The sequence below is a fragment of the Microchirus variegatus genome, assembly GCF_963457635.1.
Source record: "Microchirus variegatus genome assembly, chromosome: 17".
In the NCBI taxonomy this organism is placed as follows: domain Eukaryota; kingdom Metazoa; phylum Chordata; class Actinopteri; order Pleuronectiformes; family Soleidae; genus Microchirus; species Microchirus variegatus.
The window spans coordinates 21615572-21629739 of record NC_139818.1 but is presented as its reverse complement, the minus strand read 5'-3'; the positions used below and the strand labels follow the sequence as shown (position 1 = coordinate 21629739).

General features: G+C 40.2%; 1 protein-coding gene across 1 annotated transcript in view; it reads right to left on the bottom strand.

Annotated features, from left to right (window-relative positions):
* Window positions 1-14168, bottom strand: part of slc39a11 (solute carrier family 39, member 11) — a gene marked incomplete at its 5' end in the record, with an annotated part of 98867 nt that overhangs the window by 31908 nt on the left and 52791 nt on the right. Inside the window, one exon of the mRNA XM_083904045.1 lies at window positions 7478-7622. Coding sequence (XP_083760171.1) covers window positions 7478-7622 — 145 coding nt within the window. The remainder of the gene's footprint in view (window positions 1-7477; window positions 7623-14168) is intronic.

Here is a 14168-nt window from a genome sequence, read left to right as displayed (position 1 = left end):
ACAATCCACTTTTTATACATATTATGTGCTCCTGCATTGTCTAGTCGCTGTATAATAGTTTTTGTTTAATTTTCCTAGTGTTTCAAAAAGTCATGTAGAATAACATGGTCACGGGCCGCTGTTGCATTGCCACGACGCCATGTTTCTACGGGAGCCTGTAAGGACAAACGCGAGAGAACAAATCAAGCATCTCTTTACTTGTAGCAGAAGTCCCGCCTCCTCTCTCTCCGCTTCGTTTGCTACGGCCGCGGTAGCTCCGCCCTCTCCCTCACCTCACGAACCTCATCTGCTGACACGGAGAAAGACGACGAGGACGACATTTGACCAGCTGAGGATACCGTAGCGCTCAGGGAAGGGAGGGGGTGAGCAGAGCAGCAGGTCTTTGTTGTAAATTTCAGCCTCTCCTCTAGATGGCACTATAAACTACTTATTTCCCCTTTAAGTCTTTTTAAACTGATCTACAGTTCGGCACTGGAACCTTGCCAGAGCAGGTACTAAAAAAACTATCAACATTATATTAAATATAATGTTGATAGTTCTTTTAGTACCTGCTCTGGTACTAAAGTGAGTACTTTTGTGCAGCTCACACTGCACAAAATTTGTTCACACAAACATGGTCACTTTTAAAAACTTTTCCCCTGACGTTTGTGATATTTTTGAAGGTCTTTTCAGGTAATTCGACGCACTCAATGCTGTGGTTGGTAAAAATCCATTATTATAGGGCCCCGAGCATGAATGTGCCAGGGCCACTGGCTCCTATTGTTCCTGTTGAGATTATTATTTTTCTCTGACATTAAGCTCATTTTTTGAGGAAGTTACCGTTCATTAAAAACTTGAAATTTGACATGGAGGTCAGGTCCATGAAAAATACGATAGTGGAACCGACTTGTTTGTAGCCCCAGATTTCTATAGCGCCACTAGAAGTCGGATCAGGACAAAAACTCCAAAGTTTCTTGAGGAATTTTTGACGTTTGAAGTGGCCAAAATTGGTAAATGCTAAATTCTTGATTTTTTTCTATCACGTCTAAGTCACACATAGTTCTTCCGATTTTAACCAAACTTGGTAAACTTGTTCCTCTCACGATTCCAAACAAAAATGTCCAATGTACTTCCATTAGTGCCGCTCACCCAGAAGTCAGCCATTTTGGAAAAAACAAAAATGGCTATTTGAACAAATAGTCCTAGCACGTTTGAGCTAGCCGCGTCAAACTCGGTCCATATGTTCTAGACAATTTATTGATTAAAAGCTGTCGAAGGATTCTCCACGTTAAAAGGTGTGGCCTAAGAGTTCCGACAAAGTTGACATCAAAATGGCAGGAAAACTACTTTATTATTCCACTTTTTGAAAGCTTTAACGTAAACAGAACTACATGAAATTTCTGTTGTGTGGGGCGAGGGCCCTATCATGACTGTGAGTCCTACGAGCCGTCCTAGTTATTATTATTATTACCATTTAAAAAAATCATAACTGTCAGACAGGGCTGCAGCTCATGCCCTGAAAAGACAAATATAAGTAACTTTGATTTATACTCTGCTCAGAGACATTTCTGCCTGATTCCATTTGCCCATATGTCACATTTTCAAAGAGGCCCAAAAATAAACAGAAAACGCCATGAGGCACACTTTGATTTCTCCTAATGCCGGCTGAATTATTTAGGAAGCCATGTATTAAGTATGAGAGGGAACTGGAATAATTTTTGTTCTGTGCATATGTCGACGCCTGCATCGCTGATTGGTTTCCATGCTTTTTAGAAGGTGGGGTTCTTCTTGCCACTTCAAATACATGAGAACAGCAGGAAGTGCCTGTCATCCGATCTATTAAACATGGGTTATGACGCGAGAAAGAACCTGTTTTCACGACAATTGGGCCACTTAATTGCTCCACAAGCTGGTGTTTTTGTCGCTTTGTGTTGGCGTGGACGTCCTGCAGGAACAGCCGGTTCGAGCGCGGCACGATTTCCTGCTTCGTTTAATTGTCAATCGATGTCTTAAATCCCTGGAAAAGAACACTTGATCTAATTCAATTTCATTAAATTTAACACGTCCCTCAGGTCTTAGGATCTTGAAAATAGAGAGAAATGTGCGTGTTTTTAACCAATATTATGTCATCTGTGACATTGAGGGGGCTACAAATCCAACCAATCTCAAGATACACATTTCAAAAGGACTTCTAATGGGAAAGTGGCCTCAGAATTTGAGAAATCCTTTTAAAAATAATTTCTCCTCTCTGTTCCATTGATTGCTCTGAAGCACTTTGGACACTTGGATGAGTGGATGAGCCTCTTAAAGTTGTTTTTTTTCCCCGAGAGCAGAAAATCAATTCATAAACTGTCTGAGAAGAGGGGGGAGGAGGAGCAATTTCATCGAAGTGTCAAACTGCAAACATCCTATTCCATAAATCTGAATAAAGTTTTAAAAGAATAAATAAATAAATGAGGGCAAGGCATTCCATCCACAGTCATATACCACACATCAGAAGAGCCCAGTGGGACGTTGAGGTTTGTTCTATCTTCTGAAAATGGCAGCAGAGGTTGTTACTGCTCACAGACGGAGGCGTTTGAAGGCAAGAAGAAGAGATTTCACTGGAAATGAAGCTAAAAGACCGGAGGAGACGACACCCTACAGACACCCGCCACCGATCACCAAGCTTAAATGCATCAAAGATGAAAGAATCCCGATGATAAACTCCAGGACAGAGAAGAGAAAAGTGTGCGAGTGAGTGTGAACGACGTTAGCTAAGAGGCGTTTAATGAGACGTTGCACTGAGCGGTGACGGCGAGCCAAGCACAGTGTCAATCATCTACTGCGCCGTTTCCCAAACTTTATACATGGAGATCCACCATCGTGACCCAAATCACAAATTTAGCTAGGACTGTACGCAGTCATGATAGGGCTCTCGCATCCATGCAAGCTTTCGAGTCCGCCAAACCTTTCAACAACATTTCGTCTTTTGATGTTTCTAGTGCATTTTTTATGTAGGGTGCAAATCGCCAAAATGGACACCAAAATTCAAAATGGCTGACTTCCTGTTAAGTTGAGGCCATGGTTACGGTCGACTTTTTTGTTCGTCTTGGTCTATAACATCTTCCCACCAATTTTCGGGAAATTTGGTGAAACTGAAATTTTGCCTATGTTTTCACCTGGGGGGGGGGGGGGGGGGGGGCGCTTTAGAGCCCTTGAGCAGCGCGCGGGTTCGGTACCTACGCCAGTGTCGCATTTTTCGCCAGACCTGACCTCCATGCCAAGTTTCAGGAGTTTTTATACATGTCAACACATACTATATTGCTGTGAGAATAATACATTTATATACTCCTTATATGGACATCCTGCGGGGGGTGTCTTTATGGGTTACATCTTCAGACTTTACAAATGCTTTTTTTCATCCTTTTATATGTGTTATTGAGTCGCTTTATGTTTTAAACTGAAACTTTAGAGCTTGCATTTTTAAGAAGTGTTCATTTGTGTCGTATCAAAGTAACTCAAATATGGTGAAAGTAATGAATAATATATTGTACGCCAAAATTCAAAATGGCCGACTTCCTGTCGAGTTGAGGCCATGGTTACGGTCGACTTTTTTGTTCGTCTTGGTCTATAACATCTTCCCACCAAGTTTTGGGAAATTCGGTGAAACTCAATTTAGCCTATGTTTTCACCTCACTATTATTTTTAATTGTTAACCTCAGTGCTCTCATGCACCTTATATACTCCTTATATGGACTTCCTGGGGGTTTATTTTTATAGGTGACATCTTCAGGCTTTATAAAATGCATTTTTTATCCTTCTTATGCGTTATTGAGTCAAAGTTATGATTAATTTTAACATATATAAAACAAATAAATACAGTTTTACTGTTATTTTTGTTGAAATGAAAACTCACCTCAGTCACAAATTGCTCTCACGGAGCTTTAAAAGTCACCAGTGAGCCAACATGAATATTGGACGTGCCGTACGCAACGATTACAGCTCAGTGCCACACATGCAGAATTATCCACTCGGCATCGCACACGCCCCCTCTGTGTTGTGAAACATTCACAGTTTATATATAATATTGAGGTTTAAGTGAGAAACAGCAGTGTAAGCTGTAATCAGCGTCTCCGCGCGGTCACTGTCACTGCGGCTGTTGTCCAACAACTCTCTCTGAGCAACCACCAAAGTGGGAATTAGTCATCCTTTATTTACTGAACACATATTTAAGAATTTGAATATCTCAAGCGTTCCTATTTACACACAACTACTTTAGCTGTTCTTCATCATGGTAACAATTTAAAATGTATATATTCTTTTCATGTCTTTTAGACTGTTCTATAATTTAACCGCAGGAGATTTGAACACACACACACACACACGCGTACTTTTTAAAGTTTCTCCTCACATAATGTATTTTTAATGCTCTTTCTGAAGACAATGTCTTTATTTTGCTATTTTGCTTTGAATATTACATTTTAAACGGAAACTTTAGCGCTTGTATTCTCGTCTCAAAGTAACTCCAAAATATGGTAAAAGTAATGAATAATATCATGTATATCTGGTTGAGAAAATGCCTCGTTTCCTCCAGAGCGGCGAAGCTCGGTGCTGAATTCCCTCAAACATAATTAAATATGTGTTTTTTGACAGATTTTGTTTAATTTACTCTAAGTTTTACATCATCAATACTTACATGCAGACTTGCAGAGCCGGGGATCCCACAACCTTCAATTTGAAAGGCAACTCAGTCTACCACTGGTCCACCATCGCCCAACAATCAAGTCCAAGTAAAAGTCCAAGTAAAAAGACACAACAACTATAGAGCAAATAATAAACACTAAAATTAGGTCAAATCTGTAAATGCACAATGATAAAAGTAGGTTTTAAAGGGCAGTTTCACCCATTTTTTTCCACCTGGTCAAAATGAAAAATAAACTTACTGCTGCGTTTGTTTAATTCGGCCAAATTTGCCCAATTTATTCTATTTTATTCAGATCTTTTAGTCGCAAAACGTGAAAGACAGACATTAAAGAGCGGTGTAGGGCTTTGATTTTCTTTGAAGGAAGTGACTTGTATCTGGTAAGAGACGTGTATCTCAGATCCACTTTTCAAATAACACATTTATCCCTGGGAATTAGTAAAAACACCATAAAAAAAAAACTGTATTTGAGACTCTTGCCCGTCTTATTTCCTCTTGGCAAACTGTTCACGCGTCAGTCTCGGGGCTCTTCTGCTTCAAAAGCGCAGAAAACACTCACTGTTTTCTGGAAATTCAAAATTCCTCTGGGTTTGAAAAAGGATTTTTTTATCCTGGGATAAAAAGACCTGTTCTGTCCTGAACGCCTCACGGGGCTTGACAAAGATTTGCACAAGTACACAAAACAACAGGCAGTGTATTTTTTTTTGCATCTCGATGCTCCCGTCGTCAAGAGAAAACGTATCACTTTTATCACTCGCTTCTTCCGTCCAAAGTTTTTGACATTGTACCAATAAAACACCTCAAACGATGGATTTCTGCGCATTATAACCCAAAGTCACAGCAACAGTTTCTCCATTTTGTGAAATCCAATCCTTAAAATAACTTCAGCGTCGCTCTCTTGACGTCTAACAGTCAGCAGCTCCCCCTGACATTTAAAAAAAAAAAACGTCTCCGATCATCATTAAAAAGCCGCCGTGAGGTCACGGTGACAGCGACGGGAGTGAAGAGGAGTGAGATTAGATGAGTCAGATGTGCTGTCGACAGCATCACAACAACAGGTATTACTGCAACAACAACACAACTTCCCATGCTATTTTAATTCGTTTAATGTAATAACACGCAGCGGTCGAGTTAAACCTGGGGAAAACGTAGCTCTGTGCTCGGCTGGGAACATCCCACGGATGTCAATTATGTCGTTTTTGGCAACAAGAGAGTGTATATTTTTTCTTTTACTATCGTTTTTGACGCATCGAGACGGAAATGATGCTGCAGAGTTGTACGTGCGGGGGGGAAGGCTTGTGGCTTCACGTTCACTTCGCAGTGAAACATTTACTCATCCAGACTTGTTTCTGCTCCTGCTCTCGTTTCGCATCTCGACAACTTATCATCGGCGAGAGAAGCCTCCGTCTCCACTGTGTCTGTTTTGTTCGCACCTTCTTCCTTGTGAGAAAGACAATTTCCCCTTTGTCTGCTTTTCCCCATTTGATTTGTTTGTTTCTGCATTTCTGTGTCCTTCGCTCCCTCCCCCCCACCACCACCACTGTGCTGTTTGTGTTTGAAATAACATGATGAGTGAATGAGTGCATTCAAGTAAGAGCCTCAGAAAGAGCGAGAGGAAAACCAGAATTACCACAGGAGGACAGATGGGGAAAAAAATTAGTGCTAGGCACGTTAACACATTAATGGCGTTTAACGGCGTTAACGGCTACAACTTTATCGCACGACACGTTTCCATGAAGACTGACCGGAAAAAGCGTGGCATAATGTTTACGTGCCGCAGCACTGGAGTCCAGGCATTGTTTACCAGTTAGCTCCGTTAGTTTGTTAGCTCCTTTAGCGCTGTTAGCACGCCTACAATCGAAACTGGAGCAGTGAAAAGAGCAGCGCTACAAATAACCAGTGTACTGCGTATGTGTGCTTTTAAAGTTTAGTGTTACTTTAGACCATTGGTTCTCAAAGTGCGGCCCGGGGGCCAATGGCGGCCCGCAGAAACATTTCTGGCGGCCCCGCAGTAAATTACAGTTGATAGTTTTAATCCAGGAGCGACTAAGCTTGTTAAATGTTTATTGGACATTACTGGATACAGACCAATAAGTGTGATCACAAATCCTGGGTATTTACCTGGTTTCTATATGGTGAATTTTAGTGTATTATTGGGTTATAAGCTGGTAATAAGCAGGTAGCTACAGCCTCCAATTACTAGCTATTTACCCAGTAAATATATGGAAACAGAAATGTACTGGGTAATTACCCAGTAAATTATAAAGCGTTATTATATTAATGCTTAAATTACATTATATTAACGCTTATATTACTTAACGCTAAACTGTAGAACTGCAATCTGGTCATTAAAATAATTACAAATGGGATTTATTTCTATTTTTTTTTCTTTTTTTTTCCTTTGGCGGCCCTCAGTCCAATGTTGGGTTCCTAAATTGGCCCTCAGGTATCACAACTTTGAGAACCCCTGCTTTAGACACTGATTTTAACAAACCGGTGTTACGTAACACGATGTCACGCACGTCTTTTTCCGTTTCAGTCGCCATGGAAACGCGCTAATTAACGCGCTAACGTGCCCAGCGCTAAGAAAAACATAAGAAACGGCAGGTGAAAAAGAAAAAAGCATCTTCATGCAAGATTTTATAGAAGCAGCCAATGCAGTTTGCGTTTATATAATTTTTCTTAATCTCTCTGCTGAGTGAAAAATATGAATTTCCAAACAAACGATGGATACACGTGTACCTGCAATGGCTGCATGCAAGGTTTAGTAATAACAACAGTGATGGTGATGTGGGTATATGAAGGGAGGCTTGCCTGAGTGCGGCCCAGCTCTACCTATCCTGACGCTCATCTCGTCCGACTCCTGGACCTGGAACGAAGGCTGCTCGTCTTTCTCTTTGTACGGTTTGGAGTCGGAGGGGTTCAGAGCCAAGGCGGTGTGAGGGTCGGCTCCGACGCCCTGTGGAACGAGAAAAAAAGACCAAAAATACACAGTTAATGTCACTTGTGCTCAATAATTCAAGATATAAATCCAATCCACTGACTGACTGGTGTGCGTCTGTCACTCAAGGTACCGTAAAGTTGTGAGTGAGATAGTGTCTCTGGTACGACACCATAGAGTATACACATGCTCTATAAAAGCAATATAAATGCAAATGCTGCCTCGTTAAAAAAACGACCGGTGAGCTGCAGAACACAAAGATCATTTTAACACACACAAAAATAAAAACTTGTCAATTGAAAGTACTATTAAAAGTAAAGTTTGATGGATGGATGGATCTTGCATTTTTTACGTAGCATAAAGAAATACATTTTAATGTAGATATTGAAGGGCGTGTGTCATGTTTCTCCAGGAGGTGGAAATTAAACTTATTTTTAACCCTTTACTGGGCAAAGAACTGTATTTGGTAACAGACATCGGAAACCAAGTTGTGAGATCTACGTCATAGAACGAGTCATGAGATTTGACCAATTGGCAGAGGCAGAAGGCAAAAATAAGGGTTCTATGGCTTGGTTTTCCTTCTGCGTCTACGATAATATCTGAAAAACTGGTGGTGATGGTTACGCTGATGAAATCAATCAGGTGTGTTGGAGCAGGGAAACATCTAAAATTAGTATTCTGACCAGGATTGGGAAATGCTCTTCTAAAATAACGTTCCTTTCACTTTATTTGTGTTTTTCTTCGACACTCTGACATATATATGGGCAAGCAACCATATGTGGTACCTTTACAGTCCTTGATTTTACACGTAAAATAAAAATTGACAAATGTAGCAAGGAAAAAAAATGCCTTATTATATCCTCCAATAACACTCCAGGGTTGATTTTTTGATTCATTGACCATAGCCTGCAGTTTTCAGTTTTGGTCCATTGTGGCGGCGCGCTCGGCCGCAGCGTACTCGCATCAACCCTCCACCTGACCTCGTAATTTCATTGTGCAATTTCAGTTGTCTATTGACCATAAAGACACTTTTCTTTTCTTTAATGACATGGATGACCACATCGAGTCTGTATGTACTGACATTCACCAAGGAATGAGAAGATGAGTCCAATTTCCACTTCATTCATACCATCAGTAACAAGTTCATGTCCTCAATTGTTGGTTTGGAGTTTGGATGGACGTCCATTTTGTAATAGGGTGAGAAGCTCAGCCTTTCAGGAGCGACTTGGGACTTTATCCACAGCCTCTTTTGCGTGGATAGGAGCCAGTTGAGGTGGTTCAGGCACATCTAACTTAGGGGACTAGGTGGAGGACTAGGACCAAGGACTAAGATTATATCTTCTCGCTGGCCTGGGAGCACCTGGAGATCCCCCACAGTTGGAGTTGGACAATTTGGCCAGGGAAAATCTGGGGCCTCCCTGCTAGAGCTCGGATACCCGTTTGACGATGGATGGATGGATGGTTCAAAAATACAAAACAGTGGTGGAAAAACTTGAGACTTTAAAAGGGCAGATGCCACTTTCAACATCTCACTGTTGAGAAGGTTGATTATTTACAGACTGCAGCTGAGGTAAGATGTTTAAGTGAATGAAATCATGTCTGAGTAGAAGCGTTTGACTTTGTGAACAACTCCCCAAAAACTCCAAAGATCTAATTGAGGACGTGTGCTTTTCTTTAAAAAAAAAAAGGACTAAGCAGTAGAGACAGTTTGACAGCTCGCTGACATCACTTTGCATAAATAAAGCACGCGCTCCAATTTAACTGCTTGGCTTTGCATAACTTGCCTCTTTTTATGCGGGAGGCTGCTCGGGGGGGGGGGGGGGGGGACAATCTATTTAAATCCACGAAGCCACCGAATTCCATCCATTCCAGGACACAAGACTCAACATTAAAATAATGACTCAATCATACCGTTTGATTCAACGTTGGTGGGGTAATACGTGCAGAGGGACACGATGAGCGTGACAACGTGGGGCTTCTTTGCAAAAGAGCGAAGGAAAGAATTGATCGCACATGTTTTATTAAACCATTAGATGAGAGATGTCTGAGGTCTAAACACACATTTGCATCCATGTTTAGCCTCATCTTTACAACCTCCCTCCTCCTCTTCCTCTTCCTCCCAGTGTGTACTGATCAAAGTCAACAGTCTAGTGAGTTTACATGAAATTCAGCCTGGAAGATAAGTAATGCTCAGCTTAAGGGAACAATCTAATAACTTAAATGTTTGGTCCTTAAAGGCCGTGGTATACTTCCTCGCACATGCCGCGCGGCGCTTCGCATTGCGCGTCGGATATCGCGGACCCTAGTGTACTCGTGCGTCAGGGTCCTGTAGTATCTCACTTCACCATCAGGTGGCGGTACGAGTCTGGACGCAAGGAATATGACGCATTCCTACCAAAGAAGAAGAGAACGATGCTACGGCTCCCTCGGAGCAGGGAAGTCTCAGCTGGGTCGAGGGTCGCTAGGTCGAGGCTGGTATGACTAGCCTTGGCGACTACTTCTTCTGTTGTCGAAAATACTCCACCTACTGGTCGGGCGCAAACGCCCAAAATCTGGAACCGAAGGGAAGTATAACAGGGCCTTAAAAGGTCTGATATTGCTGAGAAATGTCTATAAGTGTCAAATAGTTTCTGTTTATTTGGTGTATGAAGTATAATACACCTAAACTACCATTATGTCCTGTCTTTGAGACACAATAGACCCTAAGACAGAAGTTTCTTCTAAGAGCTACTTTGACCAAACGAAAATGGCCGACTCGAGAGCTCCAAACATTATACTCATCGCTCATTTCAACCCAAACAAACTGAATGGGCTTGAAGGGGGAGATTGGACGACATTGTAAGCAGGTTTATGTTCGATTACTGAAACCTTTGGCGAGCTACTTGGAAAGGGACTGGGATCAACTGGTAGCTCGCAAGCTAGTTGTTGGAGACCCCTGTCTTAGGACGTCGTCTTCCCTTATGAAGACGTATAACAGCAGGACTCAAATCATTCGTTTTGTTTTGCTCAGTAACAGAATTCTGCCCGAGCAATGGATTCATTCCAATCTGTACTTGTCACTGTTGCTCTTTGGTAATTACTCATGCCAGTGGTAATGAGGTGTACGAGGAGGATGCAGCCAAAATATGCAGCAGAGGGGAAAAAAAAACAGGAAGTTCAGCCTTCTTTGATTGATTCTTTGAATCCTGTGTCGATATTCCTGCACTGTGTACATTTCCATGCCTCTTTGAGAGTCTTTTTTGCTTCAGCAGAGGAGAAAATTGATCACATGGTCTCAGAGCTAAGTGTTTCGTCTCTGCATTGATTTCAGGAACATCTTCTGCAGCTCCATGTTCCTATTTATCTGACCTTGGTGGTAACAAAACCGACCCGGGAGCGAGAAGTAGACAAAATTAAGCCGTTTTTCTATGACAGATTTTTGCTTTTTCACGTAAAAAAAAAAGTTAAAAAGTCTATATTTCAGCAGGATTTATGCTGATAATAGAATTTAACTCTCAGGTTTCATTATGGGTTCAAGTTGTTTAAGAGATTTATGCAGGGAGGAAAATAGCAAAACAATATAAATCTGTACTATATTTATAGCAGTTTTTGTAAGTGGACATTTTTGTCATTAATGACTTTAGAGGGTAGTGAATTAAACTCTTGCTACTCAAAAACTAATAATGCGTCAAAGTCAATATTTTTGGCTTTATCTTTAATATTCAAGACATTTGTTACATGGATATATATAATAAAACATTTTTTGTGTTTTTTTATAAATAACAGTGACATTTAGTGATGAAACTGGCTTTTAAAGGGTTAAAATCCTCAAACGTATTGAATATTTGGTAGTTTGGAGCAGGACTCAAGTTGTTTAAGAGATTTACGCAGGGAGGAAAATAGCAAAATAAAATATTAATCTGTTTTTGGAAGTGGACATATTTGATTATTTTGGCTGTGTTAGAGCATATGGCACAATTATTTTGCAAGAAAGCCTCTCTCGTGACACATTTTTAGGAATTTAAATGGTATTTTTCTCTAACAGATCAACAGATCACTGTGAAAACTATTTACCATACTCTTGAGTCATTAGAGGACAAAAATGTCCACTTCCAAAAACAGATTAATATTTTATGCTGCTTTTTTCCTCCCTGCATAAATCTCTCTCAAAACTAAACAAAACAAATACATTTTAACCCTTTAAAAGCCAGTTTCATTACTAAATGTCACTGTTATTTATAAGAAACCACACAAACAATGTCACAATTGAATATTTAAAAGATTAGCCAAACATATTGGCTGATGTATTATTAGTTTTTGAGTAGCATCAAATTTAAAAAAACTACCCTCTAAGTCATTAAGGACAAAAATGTCCACTTCCAAAAACTGCTATAAATTCAGAACAGATTTGTATTATTTCTGATTTTTTGGGGGTTAAATCATTTCACCGACTTCTGTCCTGATCAAAATGACCAAATATGGAATAATTACCAGGATTTCAACCTTTTAAATGTCAGTTTGATGACATGATGCCAATATTTTTTCACGGAACCCCCCCATCCCCCCCACAAAAAACAAATTATAGGGAAAATATCTTTTGGTTTTTCTGGCCCTTTTGAATGTTTGACAGGGGGCTGAGGTTGTTTAGAGGTTTATGTGGGAAAAGAACATTAATTTGTACAGTTTCTGGAAGTGGACATTTTTGTCCTCTCGACTGAAGAGGGTAAATTAAACTAACGCCTGAGGGTTGAAACACTTTTGCTTGTAAAGATTTTGCTTGGAGCGTTCTTATCAAACATTTACATAGGTTAATACGTAACTCATTTATTGACACATCCATCTACATTTTAAAATTTCCAATATTTAAAAACACCTCCTTTTACTTCTGCTCATCCAAGTCGAAGAGGACAAGGCAAAAGTTCTGTAAATACATATTTCATGATAAGATTTACAACCAATAAGAGTTGTACCATTAAAGTACCGGATCGATTTGGCATTATCTATAAAAGAAGTAGTAGCCTTTAAAAATCTGAACAATTGCCATCCCGAGTCTGAGGAGCTACTGTATGTGAATGTTTGTCACGGCGTGACACTCCATGAGGCGTCTGGAGGGGATGTTATTAACCCACAGTGGCCTTCGGCACTCATCCATGATACAATCTCATCAGCGGCTCCAAGTTTCGCCACTGAAATACTCGCTCCGCTGATCACTGAACCGTCACCGCTTTCTCTCTCCCTCTTTGACTGAAGGTTCAGATGGAAAATGACTGACTTCAACAACCTGCAGGAGGAAGTGGAAAAGCCGCCGTGTGTTTTTTTTCTTTTTCTGATCAGCTATTTATGATAATTTATCCCAATCACCACCAGTCTTTAACAGTAGTCTAAAATAAGCGGGGATAATCACACGGAGATTGCATTCATGTCGACTCCGCTTTCTTATTTATATATTTATTTCGCTCCGCTATGCCGGTTGTTGATTTTATGCTTTTTTTTTTTTTTTAAATGATGATGTTGTTGTTCTTTGGCTTTGCCTTGGATTTATGTCTGTACTCTGTAAATGTTTTAAAGAAAGAAAGAAAGAAAGAAAGAGAGAGAGAAAATAGTAAAACAGCATGAATCCTGAGATTAACGTCAAAATTCTGAGAAAAAAAAGTCAGAATTCTGGGATTAAAGTCAGAATTTTTACTTTTTTTCTCAGAATTAAAGTGAGAATTGAAATGAAAATCCCAGAATTCCGGGATTAAAGTCAGTTTTTTTTTTTTTTTACTTTTTTTCAGCATTCTAACTTTAATCTCAGAATTTTGAGCCGGAATTCTGAAATTAAAGTCAGAATAATGGGATTAAAATCTGAATTTTCTGAAAAATTCTGACTTTTTTCCCATGATGAAGAAAAAATGACATGATCAAATGATCACGACCATGATCAAAAACCAAAAGGAAAGCCGCCATCTTGGATTGAACGCTCAGTTTTTGGCGATCTTTGCACCAATGGTATTTGAACAAACTTGTCCTAGAGCTTTAATGTTTGAATTATATCGCTAAAAAATTTACTTTTGTGGTATAAACATGTGCATGTTTTTAAAAAATGCCCACTCACTGTGTTTGTGATATAAACTGCATCAGACGCAGACTACCTGCCTTCTGTTTCTAGCGGTGACACTAAAGACTCAGTAATGAGAACAATAAATCAAACGTCCCTCCTGACCGATTTCTCGGGGCCTCTTATTTTACCACACCGTAATTCTGGACACAGTCCCCGGGAGGAGGTGTTGGTAGCCCAGACCCGCTGGCTCAGAATCAGTGCATTTTCATCGGCGGGCTTTTAAACCTGCAGTAGGACGTTATATGAAAGATATCTGATTCATTCAGCAGCAGCAGCGGCGGCTCCGACGTCTCAGGAAGAACGTACAGTTTGATAAGGAAGGCAGGAGTTGAGAGGAAAAGTCAAAGTGGAAATGGTGCTGTCAAACCTGTGCACACACACAGTGACACTTTCTTGATGATTTATGTCCTATGAGATATATATATATATATATATATATAAATATAAACACACTCCTGGTATCTAGAGTGTTTATGGAAACC